The sequence below is a fragment of the Microchirus variegatus genome (assembly GCF_963457635.1).
Source record: "Microchirus variegatus genome assembly, chromosome: 17".
Lineage (NCBI taxonomy): Eukaryota > Metazoa > Chordata > Actinopteri > Pleuronectiformes > Soleidae > Microchirus > Microchirus variegatus.
Window position 1 is genome coordinate 1755069 of NC_139818.1, and position 26192 is coordinate 1781260.

The 26192-nt window shown below is 41.4% G+C and overlaps 1 protein-coding gene across 1 annotated transcript; it reads right to left on the reverse strand.

Moving 5' to 3' along the window:
* Positions 1-26192, reverse strand: LOC310938919 (ras GTPase-activating protein 1-like). The gene is made up of 25 exons (XM_083903553.1): positions 24503-26192; positions 13795-13947; positions 11508-11643; positions 10469-10539; positions 9940-10057; positions 9778-9809; positions 9507-9559; positions 9273-9423; positions 9080-9158; positions 8064-8187; positions 7808-7964; positions 7318-7405; positions 7110-7190; positions 6424-6581; positions 6252-6328; positions 5259-5431; positions 5006-5165; positions 4762-4904; positions 3837-3952; positions 3624-3710; positions 3485-3552; positions 2723-2811; positions 2563-2640; positions 2241-2375; positions 1-1108 (listed from the first exon to the last, which is right to left on the reverse strand). The coding sequence occupies exons 1-25, from the start codon at positions 25042-25044 to the stop codon at positions 1025-1027; spliced, it is 3153 nt and encodes a 1050-aa protein (XP_083759679.1). The 5' UTR covers positions 25045-26192; the 3' UTR covers positions 1-1024.

Below are 26192 nucleotides of genomic sequence, written 5' to 3' on the forward strand. Positions count from 1 at the left end.
ATGTCTCATACAGTCTGTACTATTCCAAAAACAAATTACTCTTGTAAACACTTTCATTTTACTTGGTTTCTCTGATTATGCATGTCGTCTGGCATTCAGAAGTTTTCCAAAATAAAAAGGACAACAAAATAATCAAAAGATAGCTGAGGGAGAAACAAACAAAAACAAAAAAAACAAACGTTCAGCTCCTCTCTCTTTATATACTCATGATTCCAGCAAGAGAATTTATTCTTAATATAAAATAACCATACTTTTCTCACTTAGACTTAGTTCCGATCTAGAAACCAAAGAAAGACAAAGAGGGAAAACAACAATAACAAATAAAGACAGAAATGCTAAGTTTCAGCACTTTGCGCATCACCTTAAAATAAATCAGTCACTAATTACAGTATAAAAAGCATCATTGCTCACAATCCAGTTACCAGAGAAAGAGAAGGGGACGTCAAAGAACAGCTTCTTCATGTCAGTTTCCTCATACTAAGCCAGAACAGGGGAGTGGAGAAGGGAGGGGGGAGAAGGGAGGGGGGAGAAGGGAGGGGGGGGGGCACTTTGGCAACCTGTGCTATCCAAACACAAAGTGGGTACAAAGAAAGCTCTTCTGAAATCATTATATTTGGCCCTCGTGATGAAGGGAATGAAATGTACCCAAGTTTCAGTTTCATGAACACAGTCTCTGATGAAGGGGAAAAAAAATGCATGTTCTTGTGCAAACAGCTCTCAGTCACTGGTGCGAGTTTGTTTTCTTTTTTTAAATACTGCATCAGTTGGACTCGGCCGCTGTTGTTGCATAGCTCTCTGTGGTGAACAGGACAAAGATGGTGGTGGTGGGGATGGAGCAGGGCGATCACACGAGGACATGATGGGAGGGTGGTGGTGGTGGAGGGGTTGCCATGGTGATGAGGGCTAGAACATGCTCGGCAACTCCTCTGTGCTGCACTCCGGTGGAGGAGACTCGACTCGACGGAGGGATGGGAGGATGAGAGTGGTGGTGATGGTGGTGGTGGTGGGGAGGGGGGGTGCAGTACTACCTGTTGCTGTTGGACATGGCATACTGAGTCTGCTTCTGCTGGAGGAGCTCGGTGATGGCCAGCAGCTTTTTCAACACATGCTGTGGAGAGAGAGGAGAGAGCGACTGAGACCCAGGGTCATTACATTCTACGTCCTGCTAGCGTCTGCAGAAGAACGTGAGAACGCCTATATATAGAGTAGCTGGTTGCTCTTCGTTTGGCAATTTTAAAAAATGCAAAGACACCAATGAGGGCAATTTAGTGAGAAATCAAACGGGAACTGCAGGTATGAGCGTACACGTGTGGAAAAGTGAAGTTGCTCTCCACAGACCCAGAACTCCACTACACTTCCTTATTTTTTGAGGAAAAGCACTTTTTTTTCAATGAATATAACATTAAATGAATCATAAATACACGCTATACATTGTTAATGTGGTAAAAACATCTGGTTTTTAAAGGAATATATTACATAGGTGTATAGAGGCCCATTTCTCCATTGTTCTAATGGTACATTGTGTTTGCTAATGGCGTTAGAAGGCTATTGGATGATCAGAAAACCCTTGAAAACCCTTGTGCAATGATGTTAGCACAGCTGAAAACAGTTTGGCTGGTTCTTTGACGAAAGGGCAAAATTATTATTTTGAATAAAAATCATTATTTCTATTCTTTTCAATGTCTTGACTATATTTACTGTTCATTTTACAACTCTTTTGATGAATAAAGGTCTGACTTTTAATGGAAAACACAACAAAAATTGTATTGGCGAGACCAAACTTTTGAACGGTAGTGTAAATCCTGCTGAGTGTGTGTGTGTGTGTGTGTGTGTTCTTGTACTTGCGGCATACAGAGGACCAGTGAGGGTTTTTAAGTGGGGTCATTTTTACAAAGTGAGGACATTTTGGTCGGTCTTTGTACTTTGTTTTCATTGAAATCACTTCCTTAGGTTGTAAACATGCTATACTCTTGTTTTTAACAGAGCTCCTCAATTTGGTACAAAAACCCTGCTTTCCAGCCCTGGTGTTTCACACACTTTTTGCTCTGGGGCTCCACCTGCAGACATGTTATGGTACTGCACCCAGTAGTTTTTTATAGATGTCATTCATGAAGTAGATTTTTGTAATTGGGTTGATTTATAAAGTGGAAATTCTGGTCCTCACTTTGTCAGCACTTATACCTGGTCCTCAGTATGCAGCAACTACAAGAAGTGTGTGTGTGTGTGTGTGAGCCTCTGACCTGCTGCACTCCTCTGTCGTTGCTCAGCGTCCGCAGCTCGTCTGAGTGCGTGCCACAGACCTCGTGCAGCGCCGCCAGGTCCCTGGACAAATCTGTCCTAAAGTGCTCTGTGGTTTCAGGGAGGTCAGGAACATTCTAGTAAAACCGAGGAAAAAAAATTTGTTGTCGTCAGGATCGTAATTGGAGTTTAAATAGTCAAATAATTATATATCATTTCCCAGAGGCCCATAAAAACAAACAAATCACATGCTTCTTTACTTCCAACCATCTAAAACCACGATATTCATTCAAATTCAAACAAAAAGCAGCAAATATAACTCACCCCTAACTCATCCAGAAACATTATCATCCTATGTTTGTTGTTTTTGATGAAAGGGTTCACGCCCTCCATGTACGGTTCCTATTCACACCAACGAAAAGTCAGTGAAATGAAACCTTAAGAACACTTTTAACACTCACTTCTCTTGACGGGCGTTTCATACCTTAGCACCAAATTCAACCAAGTTGGCGAGGTTTTGCACAGACTTGGCCACCAGTGTGAGGGTCCTGCCAGCTGTTGAAGACGGAGGGTCTAAGAGGAGAGATCACAGCGTGAAACACTCACTTTCACACAGGGAAAACAACAAGGTTTGCCTGAATGCAGGCTCAACAAGTCAAATTTAAGACTTTTTTAGACTTTTTTAAGACCATAATGAATACAGTTTAAGACCCATTTCAAATCCGTACTGGCAAAAGGCGACCTTGAGTGTCTTGAAAGGCGCCTTCAAATATAATGCCTTTAATATTATTATTATTATTATTTAAAAAGTACAAAAGACATGAAGGAAAATTGGAGCCACAAATCGTTGAACTTGCAATTCGGCTTAGATGTGGGCTTTCATTAAGTTTTCCGCTGCTATGCTAAGCTAAGCTATAACACACCACGGAGCGCACACAGCACGCTAGCTAGCGGTGCTCGATAAATTCTCACAGGGCAGCACAGGTGACCTACTTTAGTTCCGTGTTGTAGTTATTGTTGTTATCGCATCCTCAAAAACAGAAACATTTCAAAGTGAGACTGAAGTTTATGCATGTTTTAAATAAAAGTCACGTTAATAGATTTTTAAGACCTTTAAAATTTGTATTTAAGACCTTTCATGAGATTTTAGGAGAATTTAGGCGTTTTAAGGCCTTAAATTCAAATTATTGGATTTAAGACTTTTTAAGACCCCGCGGATACCCTGTGAATGTGTGTGAATGCTCACCAGCAATGATATTGAACATTCTGGGGTTGAGGATGGCAGGACAGATCAGTCTTAGAAAGACAAAGCCACTGGGGAGAGAAAATAATAAAGGATTAAAAGGTGAACACAGACTAATGAGAAAATAAATGTGTGTCTTTACCTCACGACTCTCGTCCTCATGGTGGTGTTCGTGGGCCATTTCTGCTGCACAGACTTCTGCAGACAGCCGTAGATGAACCTCAGCGTCCTGAATGGTTCATTAAAGAGACACGTCCATGGGTTAACTGAGATTTCTGGTTTAAAAATCAGTGAATCAAATGATGAACAAGACGAGAACAACAGAGCTCGGCCAGTGTATAAACTGTGTTCTCACGGCGGTAAAATCTCAGCGGCCATGAAGATCTTCTCCACCAGCTCGGACAGGATGTTGAGGAGATGAGCCAGGTTCAAGTTCACGTCCTCGTTCTTTTCCAGTTTGGAAGGGTTCAGCTTTGAGAGAGGACACGAAAGAGCGACCGTAGTGAGATAAACGCACATCATCATCATCATCATGAGACATTCATCTCAGCGAATGTATAAACTCTGAGAAAACTTTTTCAAACGAAACCGAAACGGGAAATTCCAATGTTCTCAAATTGAACTTGTCCACAAACCAAAATGATTCAGTTTGAATGATTTCTTTGTTTGTGTGGAGCAAAGAAACGAAGAAAAGATTCACACTTAGTAAGTGGTTTATAGTGACATCTAGAGGAGGGGCTGAAATTTACAACAACGAACTGCTCCTCTGCTCACCCCCTCCCTTCCCTGAGCGCTACGGTGTCCTCAGCCGGTAAAATGTCGTCCTCGTCGTCTTTCTCTGTGTCAGCAGATGAGGTTCTAGTATTTATTCAGATGTATAAGTGTGTCTTTTGTATATTGTATCTGCTCCGTCAGTGGAGGCGGGACTTCTGCTACAAGTAAAGCGACGCTTGATTTGTTCTCTCGCGTTTGTCCTTACAGGCTCCGGTAGAAACATGGTGTCTCTCTGCTAACAGTGGCTATGCAACAGCGGCCCGTGACCATGTTATTTTACATGACTTTTTGAAACACTACGAAAATGAAACAAAAACTATTATACAGCGACTAGACAATGCAGGAGCACATAATATGTATAAAAAAGTGGATTTTGGGTTCATATAAACCCATAAATACTACACAGTGTCCCTTTAAGAAGCTAAAACAATCAGAAATCTTGTTTTAATCATGAAAATAAAGCTCCTTAATGAGTAGTTTCAGCTGTAGGTGAGCGAGTGTCTCACCTCACACGACTGTTTGCTCTCCATGATCTTGAGGATGGTGTCTTTGAGCGCGTGGTGGACGAACGGCGTGGCCGTGGCCTTCATGTACTGCTCCATCAGAGTGCTGGCCAGTGTGGTCGCCCTGAACAAGGTCGTGGCCTCGTCTGGTAACAGAGCACGAGCAGCAGAGAACTGTGACATGACGACGATCTATGAAAGACGCCGGCGTTTCATAGATGTGCGTGCGTTCGTGTGTTTTGCTCACCCTCCACGCTGATCTCTCGGTCATTCAGTGTCCTGAGTAACGGAGCTTCTGCCTTCTCGTGTCTGAAGATCCGCAGCAGGAGACTTGCCAGTAAGGTGCGGTCCTGACCGCACACGTGGGCCAGTGCGTAAATGACGTAGAACTCTTTCTGCACGATCATCTGCAAAGAACAACATCATTGTTATATTTAAGTGAACCATACTGAGAAGCAGAGGAAGGGATTTTTTATTTGCAATCAAAAGCACTCTGTGACCTCTTTGAATTCGCTGTACTCCTCCTCAGGCATGATCTTCTCCATGGAGTAGCGAGCACGAACGCGTAAGGAGCCCGGCTCGATGCCCTTCAGGGGAACGTGGGAGCTGAGAGGGAACCACTCATCAATCATCTGGCCCTTCTGCAGACGGCTCAGCTGGCAGCGCATAAACACTGAGAGAGGAAAAGGTGGGAGACAAAGGTGAGTTATGAGTTTTCTCTGCTACCAAACTTGGATTTGTGCTGTGTGTGTGTGTGTGTGTGGGTGGCAGCAACAATTCACAGGAGCCTCAGCCATTGATGCATTTACATAACAATGGGTAATAATGTGCCCTCTGAGCCAAGCTGCTGCTTTGATTTAAGGCCTGCTTTAACTTTCCCTCTACAGTCTTTTCTCTTTCTCATTCTTAAAAAGGTGTCCCTGAACTTTTTAGGAAATGTTTTCATTCTAAACACTGTAGTGTATAAGACGACGTGCTGATTCAAGAGCTGCAACTAACGATTATTTTCATAATCGATTAATCTGTCGATTTTTTTCCTGATTAATCGATGAATCGTTTGGTCCATAAAATGTCAGAAAATTTTAAAAAAACGTTGTCAGTGTTTGTCAAAGCTGGAAATGACAATGTTCTCGAACGTCTTGTTTTGTTCACAAACCACAATGATTCAGTTTTAATGATTTCTTTGTTATGTGTTATTTAAGAAGTTAAAACAATCTGAAATCTTGTTTTAATCATGAAAAAAGCTTCAAACCGGTTAATCGATTATCGAAAAAGTTGGTGATTTATTCAGTAATTGATTAATAATCAATTCATCGATTAATCGTTTCAGCTCTAGCTGATTCAAATATAAGAAGAAGATGATCATCCTGCTGCTATCTCTACACAAACAGGGTGGAGTTTTGGGATTGTTTCACTCTGGGATCGTTTAATCTCACGTTAATGGCTCTCAAAACACTGGAAATGTGAATAGAATAAGTTTGACGAGTACTTACAGATGTCACTTTCTTTGCTCTTTTTTGTTTTGTTGCTCAGGCTGATTTCAAATCGGTTGATTTCACTCGACAGGTCGCTGAAACCACAACAACAACAACATGAAAACATTCGGTTACTCCTCAGATCTCTGAATACGAAGAGTCAAACACATGAATGCGGATAAAGACTCACTCAAAGATGAACTCCTCTGTGAAGACGGGGTTCTGGCCCTCTCTGGGATGCGTCTTAGCCACTTGGACGCTGTTCAGGTAGATGTTACAGTACGGACTGTTGAAATACTTGACTGGCAGCTTGTGGGCCTCCTCCACGTACAAAACGAGGCTGCTCACCTGAGGGAAAACGACAGATAAGGTTAGGGAACAATCTACAAATCATTTAGAAAATGTCAAGACATAAAAGATAAAACTAAATATACGTGACACAATGGTACAAATACTTCAAAACAAAAATGAGAGTCACGGTGTGCTCTTTATGTGCACCCTGACATCTGCGCAGTGTTCACGCTGAGTTACTGAGGACAGTAAAAGTGAATGGATTTATTTTAATGGTCTGTTAGCCCACTGATGCTGAGGTATTTCTGCAGCCAGTCCAACAGCGTTGTCTGGTGTGTTTGTGTGCGAGTGAGATAACGACCTTTCGCCAATTAAGTCATGATGCAAAACAACCGCGCATGAGATGTTCTGTTATAATGAGATGAGTGTAAAACTTTGAGGTTCATTAAGAAACCACAGTTCAACTAAATCACCGTTTATCAGTTACGCTCAGTTTAATCAGTGCTCAACTACACATGTTGATTTATACAGTTAGAGAAAATAATGGTCTGAATTCATACAGTGACTGCTGGTGTGTGTACGTACCTGTCTGAGCCTCTTGTTGGTTGTGGGCTGAGTGGTTTTCCTTAGGTTACTGCAGAAGTTTTGAAGGCATTTCATCCAATCCTGTTTAAAAAAATGACCCAGTTAATAAAACACTTAAAACATTCCACCATACTTATTTATTTCATGGAAGAAACAACTAATTTAACTTATAGGAAATGTCAGTTAAGTTTGTTCTTCCTCTTCTTACCTGTGCCTGCTCTGGAACCTCTCCTGCAAAGTAGAAGATGTACTGCTCCTCGCTAAAGTGCTGGACAACAACCTGGAAACAGTTTGGCCTAAAACAAAGTAAAAACAAGTAGATATTTGAAAATTATTGGAATGATTTCATACAGTATATTATTCAGGGTTCCCACACGTTTGTTGACATCAAATTCAAAGACTTTTCAAGGACCTTCCAGGGCCAATTTCCTCAAATTCAAGGACTGAATGTGCTGACACAGCTTAAGATGCAAGAGGCGTCTTTTTATTGATTTGCAGCACGTTCTGCTTCTGGAAAAGTGATTTTCTTTGGGATCTTGGTTCACGTCAGTCTTTGTGGTTTTCTTTTGTGAGCCAGAGATTTGGGAGTTCACATTTCCCAGGCATCACGTAGTTTGTTTCACATTACTCGTTCATTTTTCTGCATGGAATCTCAACTATACACAATTAGTCCAAGCTCAAAGGTTTTGCCATCTCACCTGCCAAAGAGACTGTCGTGAACACCGTACACGGAGCACACGCTCAGGTCGATCAGCCCTTTTGGTTTGGTGGCTCTCTTCTCGCTCTCAAAATAGATGAGCTGGGCGTCGTTGCCTTCCAGGATAAAGTAAAGGTTTTTCCACCGTTTGCCTTTACCTAAAAGAACCAGAGTTAAAGTTTAAAGACTTCGACTGACCTGACAACAAAAAAACAATTAACTGAATTTGGTTTAATGAAAAACACAATTCCACACACCTTTATTGAACAGGAGGTAGCCTTTCTTTACAATGTTTTTGTAGAAAGCGTCTTTTGTTTTCCGTCTTATAGTGTTATAAATCTCTCTCCCGTCCACTGTATCAGGCAATACTTGTTCCTGGTGCTACAGTGAATAATAACAAAGACAATCAAGTATATTATCATTCCACAAAGGCATTTTAACAAATGTGTATTAGAGCAGAGAGATTTAGGGAGTCTCAATTATAGATAATAAAAAGGCAGGGGAACATTCATCCACTTTAGCAAAGATATAGGGCCAATTCCAATTCCTATCTTAACCCTCAATCTTAACTGGCCCTCAAAACCAAGTGTTGAGGGTTATCTTGTCACTTAGAAATGGGACACCCGTTAAATGCAGATAAGTCTTCAGACTGTGGGGGGCAGAATAACGCCAAAGCTGCGTCCAGTCTGTCAACTCCAAAAAAGAAGAAGAAGAAGACCTTTACGTTACTATTATTTATTTATTATTTTATTTCAGTCAAGTTATTAGGTTGTCAGTTAGTTATAAGATGATACTCATACAAATATTCAGCTGACAGTTACCACACACCACGACTTATTGAAAAGTAAACCACACCGGCCGACTATTGACAAAAGATCGTAAAATAAAAATAAATGTTACGCAACAATGACGTCAGTAATCCATAATATGGGCCTAAACTAAGATAATACAATGGTTTTCATCATTTTTATATCTCTATTAACAAAGAAAATACTTCATTTGTATCGCACTCGCTTCGCTGCTTTCGACGCCATCTTTGTTATGTGAAAACACGCAATGCATTCTGGGTAGCCCTTGCACCCAAGGGTGGTGTCGGAAAATCTCAATATTGAGGGCGATGCAGCCCTTTAACTTGGCCTCAACTTAATTTGTCTGAGAATCGGGACAGCACTTGGACTAGAGGGAGAGCATTTTTGAGATTGAGGGTCAAGCAAGGAATTGGAATTCACCCAAAGACTCACAGTCTCAGTAACACCACCACAGCTGTACCTACCTGCACTGAAACTGGTTCTTTCAAGGTGTAGCCCTCGACAATCTGTTCTTTCTTGTAATGTTCGATGATGTCATCAACACTACCACAGAGAGAGATAAAGGCAAACAAGATGCAGCACGTCAGCAACTGAGAGTCAAAATACACGCACAAAAAAAAAATGCATGTAAGATCCAGCCAACTTTGCCACATGTACCTGTTGTAGTACCTCCCTCCCATCATGTACTGGTTGTTGGGCGTGGGGGAGATCTTAAACCTTTGGATGTTTTCATTGGTGCGAAAAAAGAGAGAGTAGTCGCCGGGTGTGTTGTCTGACGGCCGGACCAGAAAACTGCCCACCTGACCAACTTTGAAAGGGAGAATAAGAAGGGTTTAAATGCACGCTCGCATGGAAGATGATGACGCCGCGGTGATAACGCTGCAATGGTACCTGTCATCAGCAGGTTGTAGGCCTCCTGCTTGGTGATCTTTCCATGATACCAGCTGTAGGAGATCAGAACAAGAGCAACGGAGAGGAAAGCAAAGATGCAGATGTTTAAGTTGTGCTGACAACAACAGCATCTATCTACTCTTTCATGATATACTATTTATTTATTAAAAATAAAAAGCAAGCAATTTATCTCAATTTAAAACTTCTTACATAGGGTCATGGGCATTTAGTAAAAAACTGGACATTTAAAAAGTAAATTCAGTGCACTTACATTTTTCCCTCATGTGGATCCTCCTCTCGCCCCTAAAACAAATAGGAGAAATGCATTATTGTTCATTTTATTACATCAAAAGTCTAGATACTTTGTTGACTCCTCCCTTCCATTCGTCCGTTTCAACTACAGATTTACAAAATCTTTTCCCTCTCCTCTTACCACCTCCTCCACCAGATCCTCCACGATGAGACCCTGCTCCTCGGTGCGAACGTTGGTCACCCACATCCAGCCGTCGTCCAGTTCATTGTGAACAATAAACATGTCCCCTTTTAGGAAGCTGCAGATACAAGGAGTTGAAAGTGGGCATTTAAGGTTTCAAAAGCAATCACAATTGATCTGAACACAATTTCCAACTGGTGCATTTATTGTAATACTATAACTCCGCCAGCAGGTGTCCTCTTTGACTCATAACATGCGAGGTACACATTGCACGGCTCTCTGTCGAATGAATGAAGACTGAGGCCTGCCAGACTTAAGACAGATGTTTATCAGATTCAGGAAGTCAGGGAGAGCTGGGATCATCAGTGCGTGTGCTTAAGAACAGAGGCAAGACCAGTTTTTATTGACAAATCAGATGAGGTTCTTTAAAGGCTAATGTGAGGAGAAGAGCAGGCCTGCGACCAAGCCAGAGTCAAATGAGATTTATGGTCAGATAAGAAAACGGTGTACAAGAAACACAGAAACTCACCTGATCTCATCAGTATCTGGCACTTTGGTGTATGGAAGTATGGCCCTGACTCTCCTCCTGTCTTCAACAGGCTGTGGAAAACAAAAATCAATGTAAATATAGCCTTAACCATTGACCAGAATTCCCTTTGTTATGTTATTCTCTATGATATTAGTGAAAATATTATCGATTAAGGTAGCACTGTGTGTCGTAATCCTGCTCGGCCTCGTAATGAGAGGTTAAAACCCCATCACATACAAGGTATTAGTGAAGTCATCAATCATCATATTCTGTTTTGGGTTGAGTAGGTCAATATTTACATCACCACAGATAAACACCCTCTTCTGGCTAAGTTCTGAGAACTTTTTTCCCATATATTCACTGAAATCTTCTATTTTTGAGTCTGGTGCTCAGTAAACACAGCTTACCACAACATTTTTACCTTTTGGCACACAAATTTAAATTGTCACACATTCCAATAAGTGTTCAACGGCTTCGGATAAATTTTGCACAATGTCAAATTCGATGTTGTTGTCGATGAACAGGGCCACTCCTCCACCACCTTTGCTTCTCCTGTTAACACAGACAAGCTTGTACCCCCCCAGGCAAAAAACTGTGCCTTTTTCATCATTAATCCGTGTTTCTGACACTGCAATGATGTTAAAGGGATATTTTAAGCGATGTAGGAATTCCTTAATGTTAAAAACACACTATAGATTTTACTTTTACTGAACAATACTTGAGAATATTAGGTTTAATTATGATCACCTCATGGCTGATCAACAATCAAAAACAATGAAGCACATAATAAGGGGGCGAAAGGTAGTTCATGTCAATCCAGAAATAGTTAGAGTTTACAGTAATCTGAAATTGTAGGGGAAAACTTCATGAATGCTGTGAAGGAGGACATGCAACACAAGGGAGAGAACCAGGTGGAGGCAGATGATCTGCAGTGCTGACCCCTGAGGGAAAAGCCCCAAGGAGAGGAAGAAGTAGGGGAAAACTTTTTCAAATTTAAATGATTCCATGTAATGTACATTCCCATTAAGTCAAGTCTCACCTCTGGGGGCGCCACAGGGGATAGCAATTTCTCTCCTTTTAGCAGGCAAGACACATAACTGTAGTAACCAATTAGGTCTGATAGAGAAGAGAACCGCCGGCCTCCGATGTAATAGTCCCCACACATGGCGATGATCCTGTTAAGAAAGAAAACATCGCGGTTATTTTTAACATACAGGTTAAACAACAACAGCACACTGTTCGACACTTGTTCCTTTGTCAGCACGACACTGCGTCAACGTTCTTTTTTCATCAATGTCTCAACACTGCAGATGAAACAGAGCTCACAGAAATATCTACACCACGGATGATGCTTTTAATGTGTGAACCAGATTAACTACAACAGTCAATAATCACATGTGAAAGCACTGTCCCATTGTCAAGCTACTAATCCAAAGCTCTGACTGAGAGCTTACAACATACACAGTGTACTGTACTGTCACTCGTTTGCTGTAAATATGATCTAAGGACATCAGCGTTTTGTAGTGCATATGTTGTGCAATTAACCCTATGTGCATAATTCACTCACGACCCCCACCCCCTTCCAGCATCAGTGTCCTCGTGGACATGCATTAATCCGCTGTGACTGAGCCAGATGATGTCATTGTTACTTAAAGAGGAAAAATTAATTCCTGGAGAAAACGTCAGCGTTTTTCCCTGAACACAAACCTGTATAATCAGGACTCGCAGCAGGTCGATCACTTGCAGCCGCAGCAGCAGATTTCTTGTTTTTATGTCTGTCAAATTCTGTGATCATTGGCATTTGGAGCGGAATGATGTGAGTGAAAGCTGGTCTTACATATTGCCAAACTGTCAGTGAGTTTGACGTGTGTGTGTAATGGCCGAGCATGTCTGGAATAACCCCGGCCTCGTTGTGAGAGCCAGGGTTGCGCGATTGTTCGAGTATATAAGGGCGGATCACACAAATAGTTGACACTTGAACCTATACTAGCTGTTTTTTAGTGAGTTGTGTTATTATAAAACTGCATACACATTCCCACATTTCTGGATATGTTCCAGTTAAAGTTTTGAGAAATACTTATACTGTATGGTTATTATAGCATTGATAAAAACAACAAATCTAACGGTGTGCAATAAATGCAACAAAAGGCACAGCATCTATGGAGGATGGGACGACTTGGAGATGACTTGTATGCTTTATTTGTCTTGTAATATGAGTGCAAATATATAAATTACTCTATATCATTGGTTCTCAAAGTGCGGCCCGCGGGCCAATGGTGGCCCGCAGAAACATTTCTGACGGCCCGCAATGAATTACAGTTGATAGTTTTAATCCAGGAGCTACTAAGCTTATTAAATGTTTATTGGACATTACTGGATACAGACCAATAAGTGTAAACAAAAATACTGGGTATTTACCTGGGTTCTATATGGTGAATTTTAGTGTATTAATGGGTTATAAGCTGGTAATAAGCAGGTAGCTACAGCCCCCAATTACTAGCTATTTACCCAGTAAATATATTGTAACAGAAATGTGTTACTTGGTATTAACCTGGAATTATAAGGTAAGAACAATGGCCAAAATACTGGGTAATTACCCAGTACATTCTAAAGCGTTATTATATTAACGCTTAAATTACATTATATTAACACGTATTACTTAACGCTAAACTGTAGAACTGCAATCTGGTCATTAAAATTATTACAAATGGGATTTCTTTCTGTTTTTTTTCCTTTGGCGGCCCTCAGTCCAATGTTGGGTTCCTAAATTGGCCCTCAGGTATCAAAACTTTGAGAACCCCTGCTCTATAGTATTGCTGCTAGACAAGTGTACTGCCATCTTTGTTATACTTCAAGTTCACCTCCACACATGGTATAAACGCTAAGGACCGTGCAACCTTGCACACAAATGCAGAGTCAAGGGTCTAAGAGTTTAATGCACTATAAAAACAGTGACACGCATTGGACAAAATTGTCTGCAATAGCATGACAAATCATTCAGAATGTGCTCATGTCGTGTGTGTGTGTGTCCTGTTGGTTGTCAGGTAATGAATAACTTCTGTATTCCCCCTATTTTTATCTTGTAATTGAGGATGGCAGGAGCATGCCGTCTCCTCATTGTGAAACGATGCGTTACATTCAATTTCAGTGCCTCACGTGAGTTTATAAAATACAAACATGAAAGAGTCGTGCCACAAACTACTCTGACTATTCATTCACAGAGAGCTAGGTTAGCAAAACACGAATGGATGAAAACACATGTTTCAGCATTGTGAGGATCAAGAAACTATTTTTTTAGGATGCATGATGCACGTTCTGCGTCTCACCTGAAGTGGTTGACCACGTTGGTCATGCTGAGGAAAGACAGGACAAAGGAACCGGGCCGGCGGTCGCTCTCCCTGATGAGGTAGCTGCCAGGGGTCCGGGCCTGACGCAGCCGCTCCTCAGCAATGGTTCGGTCTAGCTTGCCATGGTACCACCTGAGATGGATGGAGAGGAAGGAGGTTGGGTTTTGTGTTTAAGCCACAGTCACAATAATAATAATAATAATACACAAAAGACTTCAATTAAACCGTGCATCCACTCCCCAGATGCCAGGTCTTTGACTCGGTTAAGTAAATGACTTGCAAGTACATGCATCTAATGAAATATATGATGATTATTAATACCTTGATTGATTAAAAACAAATTAAACCTTTAATACCTTCATTGAATTCTACTGCCTAACGTCATGCAGAGTACAACCCAGACAGAAGGAGCAGGTCACATGTTCTAAAATAAACAGCCACAGGAAGGCACATAAAAGTCTAATCCAAAAGCTTTTATTTTTTACTTCTCAGTGACCTATTAAAGTCTCACTTCTCTCTGATTTAAACACAAGCCTTAAGGAGAAACACTGGTTAAAATTTCAGCAGGTGAGACTGAATTTGACATCGCCGTGCGAGCTGGGGTAAAAAATTAACACGCTTTTCCAAATTTAGGCCAGTGGTGCCTCTCGGAAGAGAGGGCAGCGACTGGAAAAAACATCCAGCAGATGAATGAGGCCCCGCAGGAGCCTTTTTTTTTTTTTACACAGGAGACCTTAAGGGCTACCATCTGGTTTAAGAGAGTACAGGTTTGTATTTGTAAAGAAAACACGATCAGGACTCTAATCACAGACAACATTGGCAAACGCTGAGAGGGAGCTCTCAAGTGTCCGTGCAGGGGATTTGGGTGATAGGAGAATTGAAAAGGAGCAACGGACGAGTGGAGCCAAGCAGTACTTAAGAGACAGAGGAAGTAAAAATGAAGGGGAATCATAGAAACATAAAGGACAAGAGAGGACTGTTGAGAGAGGAGTTTCAGAGAGTGCAATTCTCTGCAAACCACGTTTGATGGGATACAAATTTTAGCTAATTCTGAACCATCTATGAATCTTTGAAATATAATTAAAATAGTATTAGCCATACAGAGAGCAATGGTTATGTTAAAAGCAATACTTTTAACATTGGAAGGATTGGATTATTGATGATTTTTGTATCATATCCCACCCTCAGCCACTTCTTATAGGTGCTAAAGTTGCACTCACTCAACCAACAAAGCCTGCTGTCCTGATGAGTTTTTGAGGCTAATTCCATCACCAGACATAATACAGAAAATAAGAGTGAACTAACCACACAACCTGTTGCACACAATGAGCTTGCAAATTGAGGAACAAATAAAAGCTTATACATCACATAAAACACCTACCATGTGTTGTTTAGGGTGCACCAATAGGAACTTGTGTAATATCACCAAACCGTTAATTCCCCTGGAAGTTGACAAGTTCATCTTACCAGCACTTCTGTCTTATTCTGGAAGGATGTGAAGCCTCAAATTCAAATTCATTTATTATTGTGAATTATGTGGCTCCTCCAATTATTTAAAACTTGTTAAAGGGTAGTGTGGTGATATTTTACTGTTTGGAGACATTAAGCTAACAAAGTGCAACACTAAATAACCACTGCTCTTCCTCTGTGCCTCAATTACACACCAGGTAAAATGAAGACCGTGTTTTGCCATTAATTGAGTCAAGCAGGTGCATATGCTGCAAAAAAAAGTATTGTTTCTACAGGGCACTGAAATCTTTTCAACCGGATTACAAGCTGAAAAGGCTACTTTATTGTTTTTTCAGGTTAAGGTAGCTGTTAATTGCCACGAGTATTTGTTCCACAGTGACTCAATTTGGTTAAATAATAATACTTAATATGTACATAAATACAGAATACAAAAACAACCGTCAAACATACAGGGAGAGAACAAAGCTAAGTACTAATGAAACAGCGTTTAAAGTCCATGTAAAGGTTTCTATTTTAGATCTAAATCAAAAGTTTAAAATATTTGTATTTGTATTTTGTTGCCAATAATAATATGGGGTTTGATTGGATAAAACCACCCAGAAAAGCTTAAACCATGAGCTCAGTGACGGGACACAGTTCTACTATTAGCTGGAGGAATGTCTCATCATGTCAGTACATGAACAGTGACGTCGTGGTTCTCTCTGCTCCACTGACACTGAACTCAGGATAAAGCATTTCTCTCTCACAATCAAGACGAACCAGGTCACAACTACCTCTAAGATCAGGACCACACAGTGCACGATGGCTGCGTCTATGATCTTCTGCATATTATTCACAAAGGAAGCCTGCGTGTGCTGTGGAGTTTATGCTGTTTTGCATGCTCGCGTTTCAAAATCATAAACAACATATGTTTAAAAACTCTAAATACTCCTCTGTGCCGGTCATCGGTCCTAAAATAATTCAGGAAACACGGCGTGGGACTTGTTGTGTTTGTGACGTATGTGACAGACATAGAAATGAAGGTGAGAGAGACTTCCGTTTCCTAAGAGAGCAGCTAACCTGTGTGCAGAAACGAAAAAAGCATGACGTACAACCACTGCACGTAGATGTGCCTCACACTGTGCGTCCAGGCTTTGTGACAGCACCACATCAAAGTGTGCGATGAGTCACTCACAGTTTCACTGTCCCAACGTCCCTGAGAGCTTTATCAGTTCAGTCAAATTGTTTAAATTAATGTATGACACATACATTACATACAGTATATATTAATCAAGGGCGTCAGGGCTTGAGGTTGATTATCTAAATTGAATAGGACACTGGGACATCACTTGTAAAAGAGATCTTATTTTTCTAATATAATTTTCTAAACTACTTAATTGAGCTGTCCCTGCAAAATAATACATTACATACAATCACGTCAACTGTAAAATTGAGTGTTCTGGTCGTTTTGCTTACTCAGGGCTCTTACTGAGCTACAGCTGTAAGAAAATTTAATTAATAGAGCCTCTCAAAACGGGGCACAGCACAAATGCATATTTATATACACGCATATATATATATATATACACACATATATATATATAACATATACACACAGTAAATAAGCTACAGTTACCAAAATGAGGACACCATAAACCCCATTGACCTGAATCATTTAAATATAACTTTTTTTTTTAAGTAATGAAACCCAGACTGGGTTTGGCAGGATGTAACCATTTATTAAGCCTCGGTTAACGGACCACTGCACATAATCTATATAAATTATAAGAAGCCAGTAATACAATTAACATCTTCAATAAAAAAAATGAGGTAAGCAGAAAATGTATTATTTGTATTAGTTGTCAGTTGTGAGTTCTCTTTCTCCAGCATGTCTCTCTTTGTTGATGGATGTTGCTGAACTCGTACATCTCTACAACTGTACCGTCAGCTCTCATCAGTATAAAAGAGAAATGAAATATTGCATTGCTGTAGTCGAGCTGCCAACTTTCTCCAGGGGGTTACCGAGTACACGCTTCAATTTAAAGTACAATAAATAGGTTTTTTGTCATCACATGTAACCATGCAACTGCAACTGGATGATGACCTTCGCTAATTCCCACGTGTATGCTAAATTTTTCAATTAATTATTATTAAGGGAAACAATATTTTTGACATCTGACTCCAAACTAAAAACGAATAGCCAGATTTTTTTTTGCTAGCCCATTAAAAAGAGAAAACAACACAAAAGTTGCAGGGTGATTTCATGACCCACTTACGCCGAGTTCGCTCTGTGCTGCATCTCCCCGCGCTGTGTCCCGTGGTCTCACAAGGTACACCCACTCCACTGACACAGCTGCTGGCCAGAGAAAATCTGTGAGCTCCGATGTGGAAAGCACAGCAGAAGCAGCAGCAGCTCTGAATCCATACAAGGCATGATGATGATGATGGTGGTGGTGGTGATGTGACCCCGCAGCCGCCCCGATAAAGTCATCTCCCCTCACTGGGATTAATGAGGAACATCCGCTAGGTAAGACGCTACCCCCACATACATCAAGTTGTGCCAACTAATTTGAGGAAAACTGGATGACGGCGTCCCATTCTGTTATCCTGTCCATTTTCAGAGACACAGACAGACTGTAGCCCTGCAGTCTTTATCCCACTTCATCGTCTTCTGACTTAATTCTTCTCTTACTCTGTGCTCTCTCTCTCTCCCTCTCATGAAGCTACGCATCGTGAGCATTCTGCCTATTGGTGTTTGAAGCAGTGGGCCAGCAAGGGTAGGAAGGGGAGTGGCATCTGTGCACACACATGGGCATAACTCCCTGCACACTCGCATACAGACATACATTAGTGCAAACAAGCCACAAACCCCTGTGACCTTAAAGAGCTCATATACACCTGGCTTCACCCTGAAAGTTTCCAACTGGTTTCAACACCTCAGACTTCAATGTAAACTGTGGCTAAAGCCCAATTTATACTCCTGCGTAAAGTGCTCTGCGTCGTCTCCGACTGCACAAAATATTTTTTTAAGTGTCCATCACTCCGTCAAGGGACAACGGAGATGGCAAGGGCTGCGATTGGTCCTCAGGACAGGCCGAGCTAACGCTGCTCTGTGCCGGCTCACAGTGCGCACCGAGCGTCCACAGAGGCGGAGCTGATCACCGCCGACAACGTCGCTGCCAAACTATAAATACGTCATATCTTAACACACACAGCACACGTTTAGACTCTAAATGGCCAATTTCTTGCCTCAAATTATCCTAAAACTGCGTTCCGTGACACAGAAAAGTGAGAAACTGCCACGGTTTCAATAACAACAGTCTTTCTCTCTCTCAGACGCCATTGATCACTGTAGCCAAAAGCACAACAACCTTGCGCAGAAACCCCTACTGATCAGGAAATTGCAGCGCGTATCCGTCACTGCGACGCAGAAGTATGAAAACTTGATGGGTCTCCGTGGTTACGCAGTCGGATAACGCATTACACAGTCAGAGAAGTATAATGTGGCCTTTATACAATAACAAACTGACCAAACAAATACGATGCAAATTATGACCCCTGAACGATCACATTTTCCCCAACAGAAAGAAGATTGTTTTGTAGAGTTGTAGAGGACACAGCAGCCATGGATGGGTTTTGTTTTTCTTTACACACTGCCACAGCTTGTTACCCTCAGAGCGACAGCACGCATGCCGGGGCAAACCTAACCCAAATAGATGGAGAGACGGGGGGGAAGGTGCATCCATGCATCTTCAGCTTTGAGATTCAGCCCGAATACTAACCAACCATCATCATTTCAATGCCCAACCAGGCACACGGGGACCAAAGTCGACATCGACCTTCCTGCTGTGAATCAGCTTCCCTGAAATAACATCATTACATCAGCGATGATAGGCTTCACTGTCACGTACTCATAAAATATCCCTCCTGAGTTTCTGATTGCTGCACGCGGGAGCGGCCAGTTACGGTTTTTATAAATGTCAATGCAGTAACATCACCGTTAAAACACCTTTTGTTATACTTTCAGTACAGGAAGTAATTTCCTTAGTGCAGTAATACCTAAGCCTAACCTGACACTGTTCAATGCAAAGTCTCTGACCTGTGACAAGTCATTCACGTCAAAAAAAAATCCTGGGTATTGTCAAACACAACTGAAATGCTTCTGAGGATCCTGTTAGTGAGTGGCTCAGAAGTCTTGAAAACAGGATGTAGGAGAGAAAAGGGCAGTGTGGGTATTGGAAGGGCATGACAGGACATTGCATAACGCATTGAAAATGCATGGAAACCATAGACTTTCCCTTATCAATGCACAGCACAGTTATTACACCAATCAAAGTGGGATTGGTGTTTCATTCAGTGTGTGTAGTAAACTGACGTTGATGGGGTTGGGCAGCAATAAAACAAGTCAATGTAAATACCATGTTCATATACCTGAGTAAATGTAATCTGTATAATAAATAACCAGTGAAAGAATAAAGACATTCTACCTTCACAGGTAGAAAAAATAAGGTGTGAGTATTTGTACTCAAAAATCATAGTTCTGTTTGCAAGTTAGTACATTTCTATAATATAAAGACGTGCATTTTAAAAGGCTTGGCAAAGAAATTACATCAACCGATTCCTTAAATAGATTAAATTAATTTGAAAACATAACAGTGATACAAAATAAATATAAAAACTTCAGTTACTAGGAAACAATAGATCTGTTTTTGTTGGCTCCCTTAACTTAACAATGGCATTTTTATTCACCTAGTAACAGGTGAATAAACATAGCCAACGTATAATAATAAAGCGTCTACTTCCACCATGGAATCCTTTGGTATTCTCAAAAGAGGATTAATTCATTCATTTACAACTAATTAAATGTTCCTGTCTCATAAAAGTGTTGTAACATTTTGGCCGAGACCAGAGAATAACCGAGATAAACTATGTGAAAATCATCCCCATGCCATTTAAGAACTTCATTGTCTCAATTACTGTACACGATATGTTAGCGTTAGCGTGGGTGTCGAGTTGACACTTACAGAGATGTTTCCACAGGCGACTGCTAAATCTGGTAAACTCATTTACATAGCCGCTGACTTTTTTTTTTTTTTTTTAAATCCAAGTTTTCTTCAGCCCCTTTCCCATTCCTCCTGACGCCACCTCTGCAGGGAAACGCTTTACGACCTGAAATCCTCGCTAATCTTCGTGGAAACTCGAAATCAACTTCTCATTTCCCAACATGCTGTTTGTTTAATCTCCAACACTGGGCCAGAGTCTTCTACAGGAACACTATAAGCAATCTTTGCCCTCTTCTCTTCACGGAGCTACCACAAGTGAACATTTCTTATCACGCGTCTGCATTGTTTGTGAACGGCACCCTCGTGTGCAGAGGTGCGAACGAATGCAAATGCTGTTTATCCCTCGCTCTCCGAGACATTTTCGCTCTGCTGCACTCTGCTGACATGCAGAGTTCAGCTTTTACCATCAGTGTGCAACACTCGCAGAGACCACTTTCAATAGTACGGAAGTTTTCCACCACCACTCGTCCAATTTACACTTTGCAGGCTGCTGACATAACTTAAAAAGAATATAAGATTGTGGAGCCCGATTACAGAAAGCACACAGCTTCACAACTGAGAGGGCAGGGTGAGATTCAAGCCCAATTTATACTCCTGCGTAAAGTGCTCTGCGTAGGTTACACAGTGTGCACCGAGCGTCCACAGAGGTGGAGCTTATCACCGCTGACAACGTCGCTGCCAAACTATAAATACGTCATATCTTAATACACAAACCACACGTTTAGACTCTAAATGGCCAATTGCCTCAAATTATCTTAAAACTGCGTTCCATGACACAGAAAAGTGAGAAACAGCCACTGCTTCAACGACAACAGTCTTTCTCTCTCTTACTCTCTCGGACACCATTGCTCACTGTAGCCAAAAGCACAACAACCTTGCGCAGCGACCCCTACTGATCGGGCGGGAAATTGCAGTGCGTATCCGTCCACGACGCAGAAGTATGAAGGCTCGAGTGGTCTCCGTGGTTACGCAGTCGGAGAATTATAATGTGGCCTTCAGCTGTGAATTTAATACTTATTGTTGTCAAGACAAAACAGCCAGTGGCAAATGCAGGCAAAAAAAATTTTTTAATTAATGTCTTGTATTACACACAGTGTATGCAGCTGGATGTCGGGATAAATATTGTGACACAAGAGGAGTCAGTTTTGTGCCAAACACTGCAGGCCATGAGGTTTACTACTTTATTGCCTGCAGGCCAAATTGTTTAGCTACGTCAATTTATTTTGCATTAAACACAATATATCAGATTCCGCAATACCTGTGCGACAGACAGCGTCATTATTTTTGACATAAAATCAGAGTGTGTCACAGTGAATCTAGAGTGACGTACAGTTGTTTAAACTGGGTCATCAGAAAAGGCAGTAACTTATTACGTTCCTGTTCAAGAGTCATCGCTGTCCTCCAGACAAGAAGATGAATAAAGGCTCAGCTGAGTCCCGAGTAGAGAACTTGTGTCTGGCCTTGCTCATACAGCTAATGTAGCAGGTGTTCTTACAATAAACACACACATACAATATGGAGCATTTGGCTATTTTTAGCCAGATGTTTGCCAGGGACATTTCTCAGATAAAGAATAAATGATTATCGTTTCAGTAGGGCAGGATGATGTACGGTATATACTCGTGATTTTTCGTCCCATTCAATTTTATTTGTCGTGTTTGGGTTCAATATTTTATAGATTTTAAACAAGATGGAGCATTAACGCATGAGATACCATGCCAAATATCAAATACTATAATCTAATGCAAGGATTAAAACTTACATATGAATTGTTTAAAACATTTATGCTCTGCACTGCTTAAAGTTTGTATAAAATATAGAATAATCAAAAACACAACAATATAATGACAAACACTTTGCAAGCCTACAGTACTTCTGGTGTTTTGTTTTTATTCTATTCTGCTTCTATTTGGCCTTTGTGAACAGAAAATAAGTAACATGATTTGTACACTGCTTCCTTGATCTCAAAACCAGCTCCGTCAGACCTGAGTAAGGATATATTTGTGCATAAACAGCAGCACAGGGACAGTGGGAGCAAGAAGTGTTTATCTCATCAAGCTGATGATCGACCAGGTTTTTTCACTTCTAAACCTTTCTCTTATTAAATGTCTGCTAACAAGGGAATATGGTAGGTGTGGAGGTGGTGGTGTCCTTAGGAAACACTATTTTTTACCTTAAACAGGGCCCAATCTTTACTCTATTTGTCACCACTGCCACAATATTAACAACATCCAAAAGCAACTTGAGTAGTAGAAAATGTTCTTTGTTCCATATAACAAAGAAATTATTCAAACTGAATCATTTTGGTTTGTGGACAAAACAAGACATTTGAGATCTTCATATCAAACTATATCATTATAAAATGTTCTTTTATCCTGTCGCCTGGTCTTCGGCTGCTCTTTGCCAGTACAGGCAAAACTGGTGAAACGCCGGCCTTCCACTTCCTGTGTTATCTGACAGGGAGATGTAGGGTGGCTCCTAAAATAAGAGCTGAATCCACACTCCAAGCCCAGTCACTTCCATATTTCACAGTATGAGGGCCAGAAATGACAAAGCTCAGCAGTTCTCTAATGAGACTGTAACAAATGGGAGGCCTGTATTTGGGTTATTACAACACAAGCGCGCTCGCACAGGATTTGACATGTGCATGTGTGAATACCTCATAAATTCACATGCATATCTATAATTACAGAATCGGTTATGAAAATGCATTGGTTAGGATGCATTAACCTAGCTTCTATTAATTTACTAATATTCTCATTCAGGTTTATTTAAACAAACAAACAACAAACGCTCATAAGAGCGTTTTATTTATGCCTCTATCTGTTCCTCATGTTGCATGAAAGAGCACAATCTTTCACTTCAAATAGTGACACGTCTATTGCACCGACATAAGAACAGGTTATTCAGTGGGCTGTAAAGAGCCCACTGTAAAAGAACTGATAAATCACACTGTAGATTACAAAATGCAAAGGTGTCTTTGCTGAAGGATCTATAAAAATCAGTATTATCTGTAGTATTTCGATTACAAGTGGCTGCAACAGTTTAGAGTATGACTGAAAACAAGAACCAAGAAGCACCTACAAAAAGTTTCAGAAGTGGATTCTTCAACTTAAAAAACCTGGAGCAGATTGGTGGGATAAATGCTCCGAGCAACCAAGGAGCTGAGGGGTAGGGCTCGTGCAAAAAAAATGATATTCATATAATTAAAAAATAAGTAAATAGCAGTTTACTGTATGAACTGGTATACCACCCAGCACTAAACATTATTATTTAATTCTCCTGTGTCCGTCTGATGTGAGATGTTTAGGTTTTATGCTCTCATAAATTATGCATTTGTTTTTTTTATTTGCAATTAGTGTGTGCAGGCAGTTTTTGAAGGCAGAGCTTTTGAGCATATCTGAAGACGTCTTGTGCAAAAGTCTTGCATTAAATTATATTTATCTCGTGTCAGTACCATCTATCAGTTTGGAATTTAAACATTTGCTCTGATGCAAAGAAATGGCTGAAGAAACATTGAAAATAAGAACTGAAAGCTTGCCTTCAAGTGCATTTGAGGAAACTTGTATTTTTGTGTGATGAAGCATCACAGTAGCAACGGTATTATGAAAATGACACACAATATAATACACTAAGTAAACAAAAACAATGCCACCTAAATGTTGATGGGATTTACAACATAATCATTGACATGTAAAGTATTAATACTTCCCACTCCTTTCAGACAAACCAATGGAGTTGTTATACATATTCCTTCTGTTTTAGTTGATCAGTTAATCTATTCATATACTTTCTAATGCTATAATTCGTAATATTTTTGAAGTAATAGGTTCATTAGAAACTCACTGTATGACTAAAAGGCACTTTGTTAAGTGTAATAAGTTTATACATGTCAAATAGATATGCAATGCACTGTTTAGTTATGAGGTTATAAAAGTCCCCAGGACATGGAGCAGTGATTGTAGGCTATAAATGTAGATCATGACTGAAGATATCAGCGCGTGCCAGCTCACGTTACAAATGAGATCTGCACCAATCGACACAAGTCAGGTATCACATGCATCATGGCAGCAGGAAGAAAGGAAACCCTGCAGAAAACACAGGATGCTTGGGAAAAAGTGTGATTTCTAAATGCCAAATGGAGAGGACGCAGTTATTACTGGTAGAATACTTACTGGTTGGTGGGAGGTGCAGAGAGGGGAAACACCACCTCTTCTTCCTCGTATTCCGGTCCATCCTGCATGTCGCTTTCATCCAGAGTGCCGCCGCCGCCGCTGCCTGGAGGAGGGGGAGGAGGAGGTGGCAGAGGTGGGAAGACAGTGGGCCCATCCTGGCCGGTTGATGTGGGTGAAATCCGGCTAGCTGGAGCCTCCGAAATGGGAGAGCAGCAATTGCCGCCCACGGTGCCTGAGCTTGTTCCCTGGAAACCCGAATGTCCACCTCCTGGTCCGCCACTCCCTGGTGTGGTCAACACTGGCCCGGTCACATCCCCACCGGCCACGGGATAGACCATGCTCATATCCGGTAGTGAGTCCGGTGATGTGTTCTGAGGTTGGCGGAGGTTCGCTGCAGGTCCTTGCCCCAAATCAGTGACACGCACTATGCTCGACTTGGGATAGTAGGGGAAAGGGGCCGTCTCCGGGCCTCCTACGCCTGCCACCCCTGTCCCTGTCGTGACCGAGCCCGTATCCTCACTGCTGACCTCCGCTGCCATCATATTGGGGAAATGCGTAGAGGGGAAAAAGTCCAGAAGGGGTCCTGCCCTTCCCCTCTGTCCTTACAACACTCCTTCAGTGTTTGGGCTCCAGGAAAACAACACTAAAAGTTTTTTTCCACAAAAACGCGTTTAGCTAGCCCAGCTAACGTTAGCCGAGAAGCTAACTTAGCTTACTTAGCTGCACTAGCGGGCGTTAGCTTTGCCTCGCATTCGCTCGCTTGCGAGATAGCCACGCTAATGCTAATGCTAGCGGGATGGCTAGCAGCGTCGAAACACTTGATGAGTTCTTGCTCGCTATGTCTTCATTGTTTCCTGAGTTTAAAGTTCACACAGAAACGCACTTTGGAAACGAACAATAAAAACGTCCGGAACAAAAATACGAATCAACAAACATACAAATAGTTTTCCTTGTGTCCTCCGGATCTCAGCCTCCGCACCACAGAGACCACTTGTCGGGGAGTGTTGTTTTATTGTCACGGTTGTGTGTGTGTGTGTGTGTGTAATCCTCGTCCTTTTCCCACTGTTGTTGTTTTCTTTCCTCCTGAGTTTCCAGTCGTCTCGCGTGGGCTCCCAAAACAACACAGCTTCGTTGCCCGGACCCTCGCAGCGTTATATTTGTCTATAAAAAAGCATGTCTTAAAGCTAAGTTAAAAAAAAATGCGTATAGCAGCTAAGTTCGCGTATTTTCCTGGGTTTGTGAGCCTGGTGGTGGTGGTTGGTTTGCCCGCTGCTGCGCTGCTCGGTCTCCCCTCCCTCTCCCACTGCTCTCTCCGCTCATACAGAGCAGACGCAGCCAAGTGAACACAGAGCAACTCAGCGTCAATTCAATCCATGACATCTTCAATCTCCACCAAGACACAGACAGACAGTATACACTTCAATACCAACTTTTACTTTCCTCATTTTTCAACAAGCCTGAGATGATCGATGGGCTACAACTGCACAACACCTCAAACTCAAAATGGCCTGGGGTCCAGTGAACTTCTAGTCTGGTCAGTTGAAGTGGAAAGCCCAACGATTAGGGAAAAATTACGGAGCCCCTGAAGTGACATGAGAAAAAAAAAGTGAAATCTCGAGTTTCAAAGTCGAGATCTCGAGTTTCCCAAAAAATATGAAAAAAAGAAATTCGAAAAAAAAAAAAAATCAAA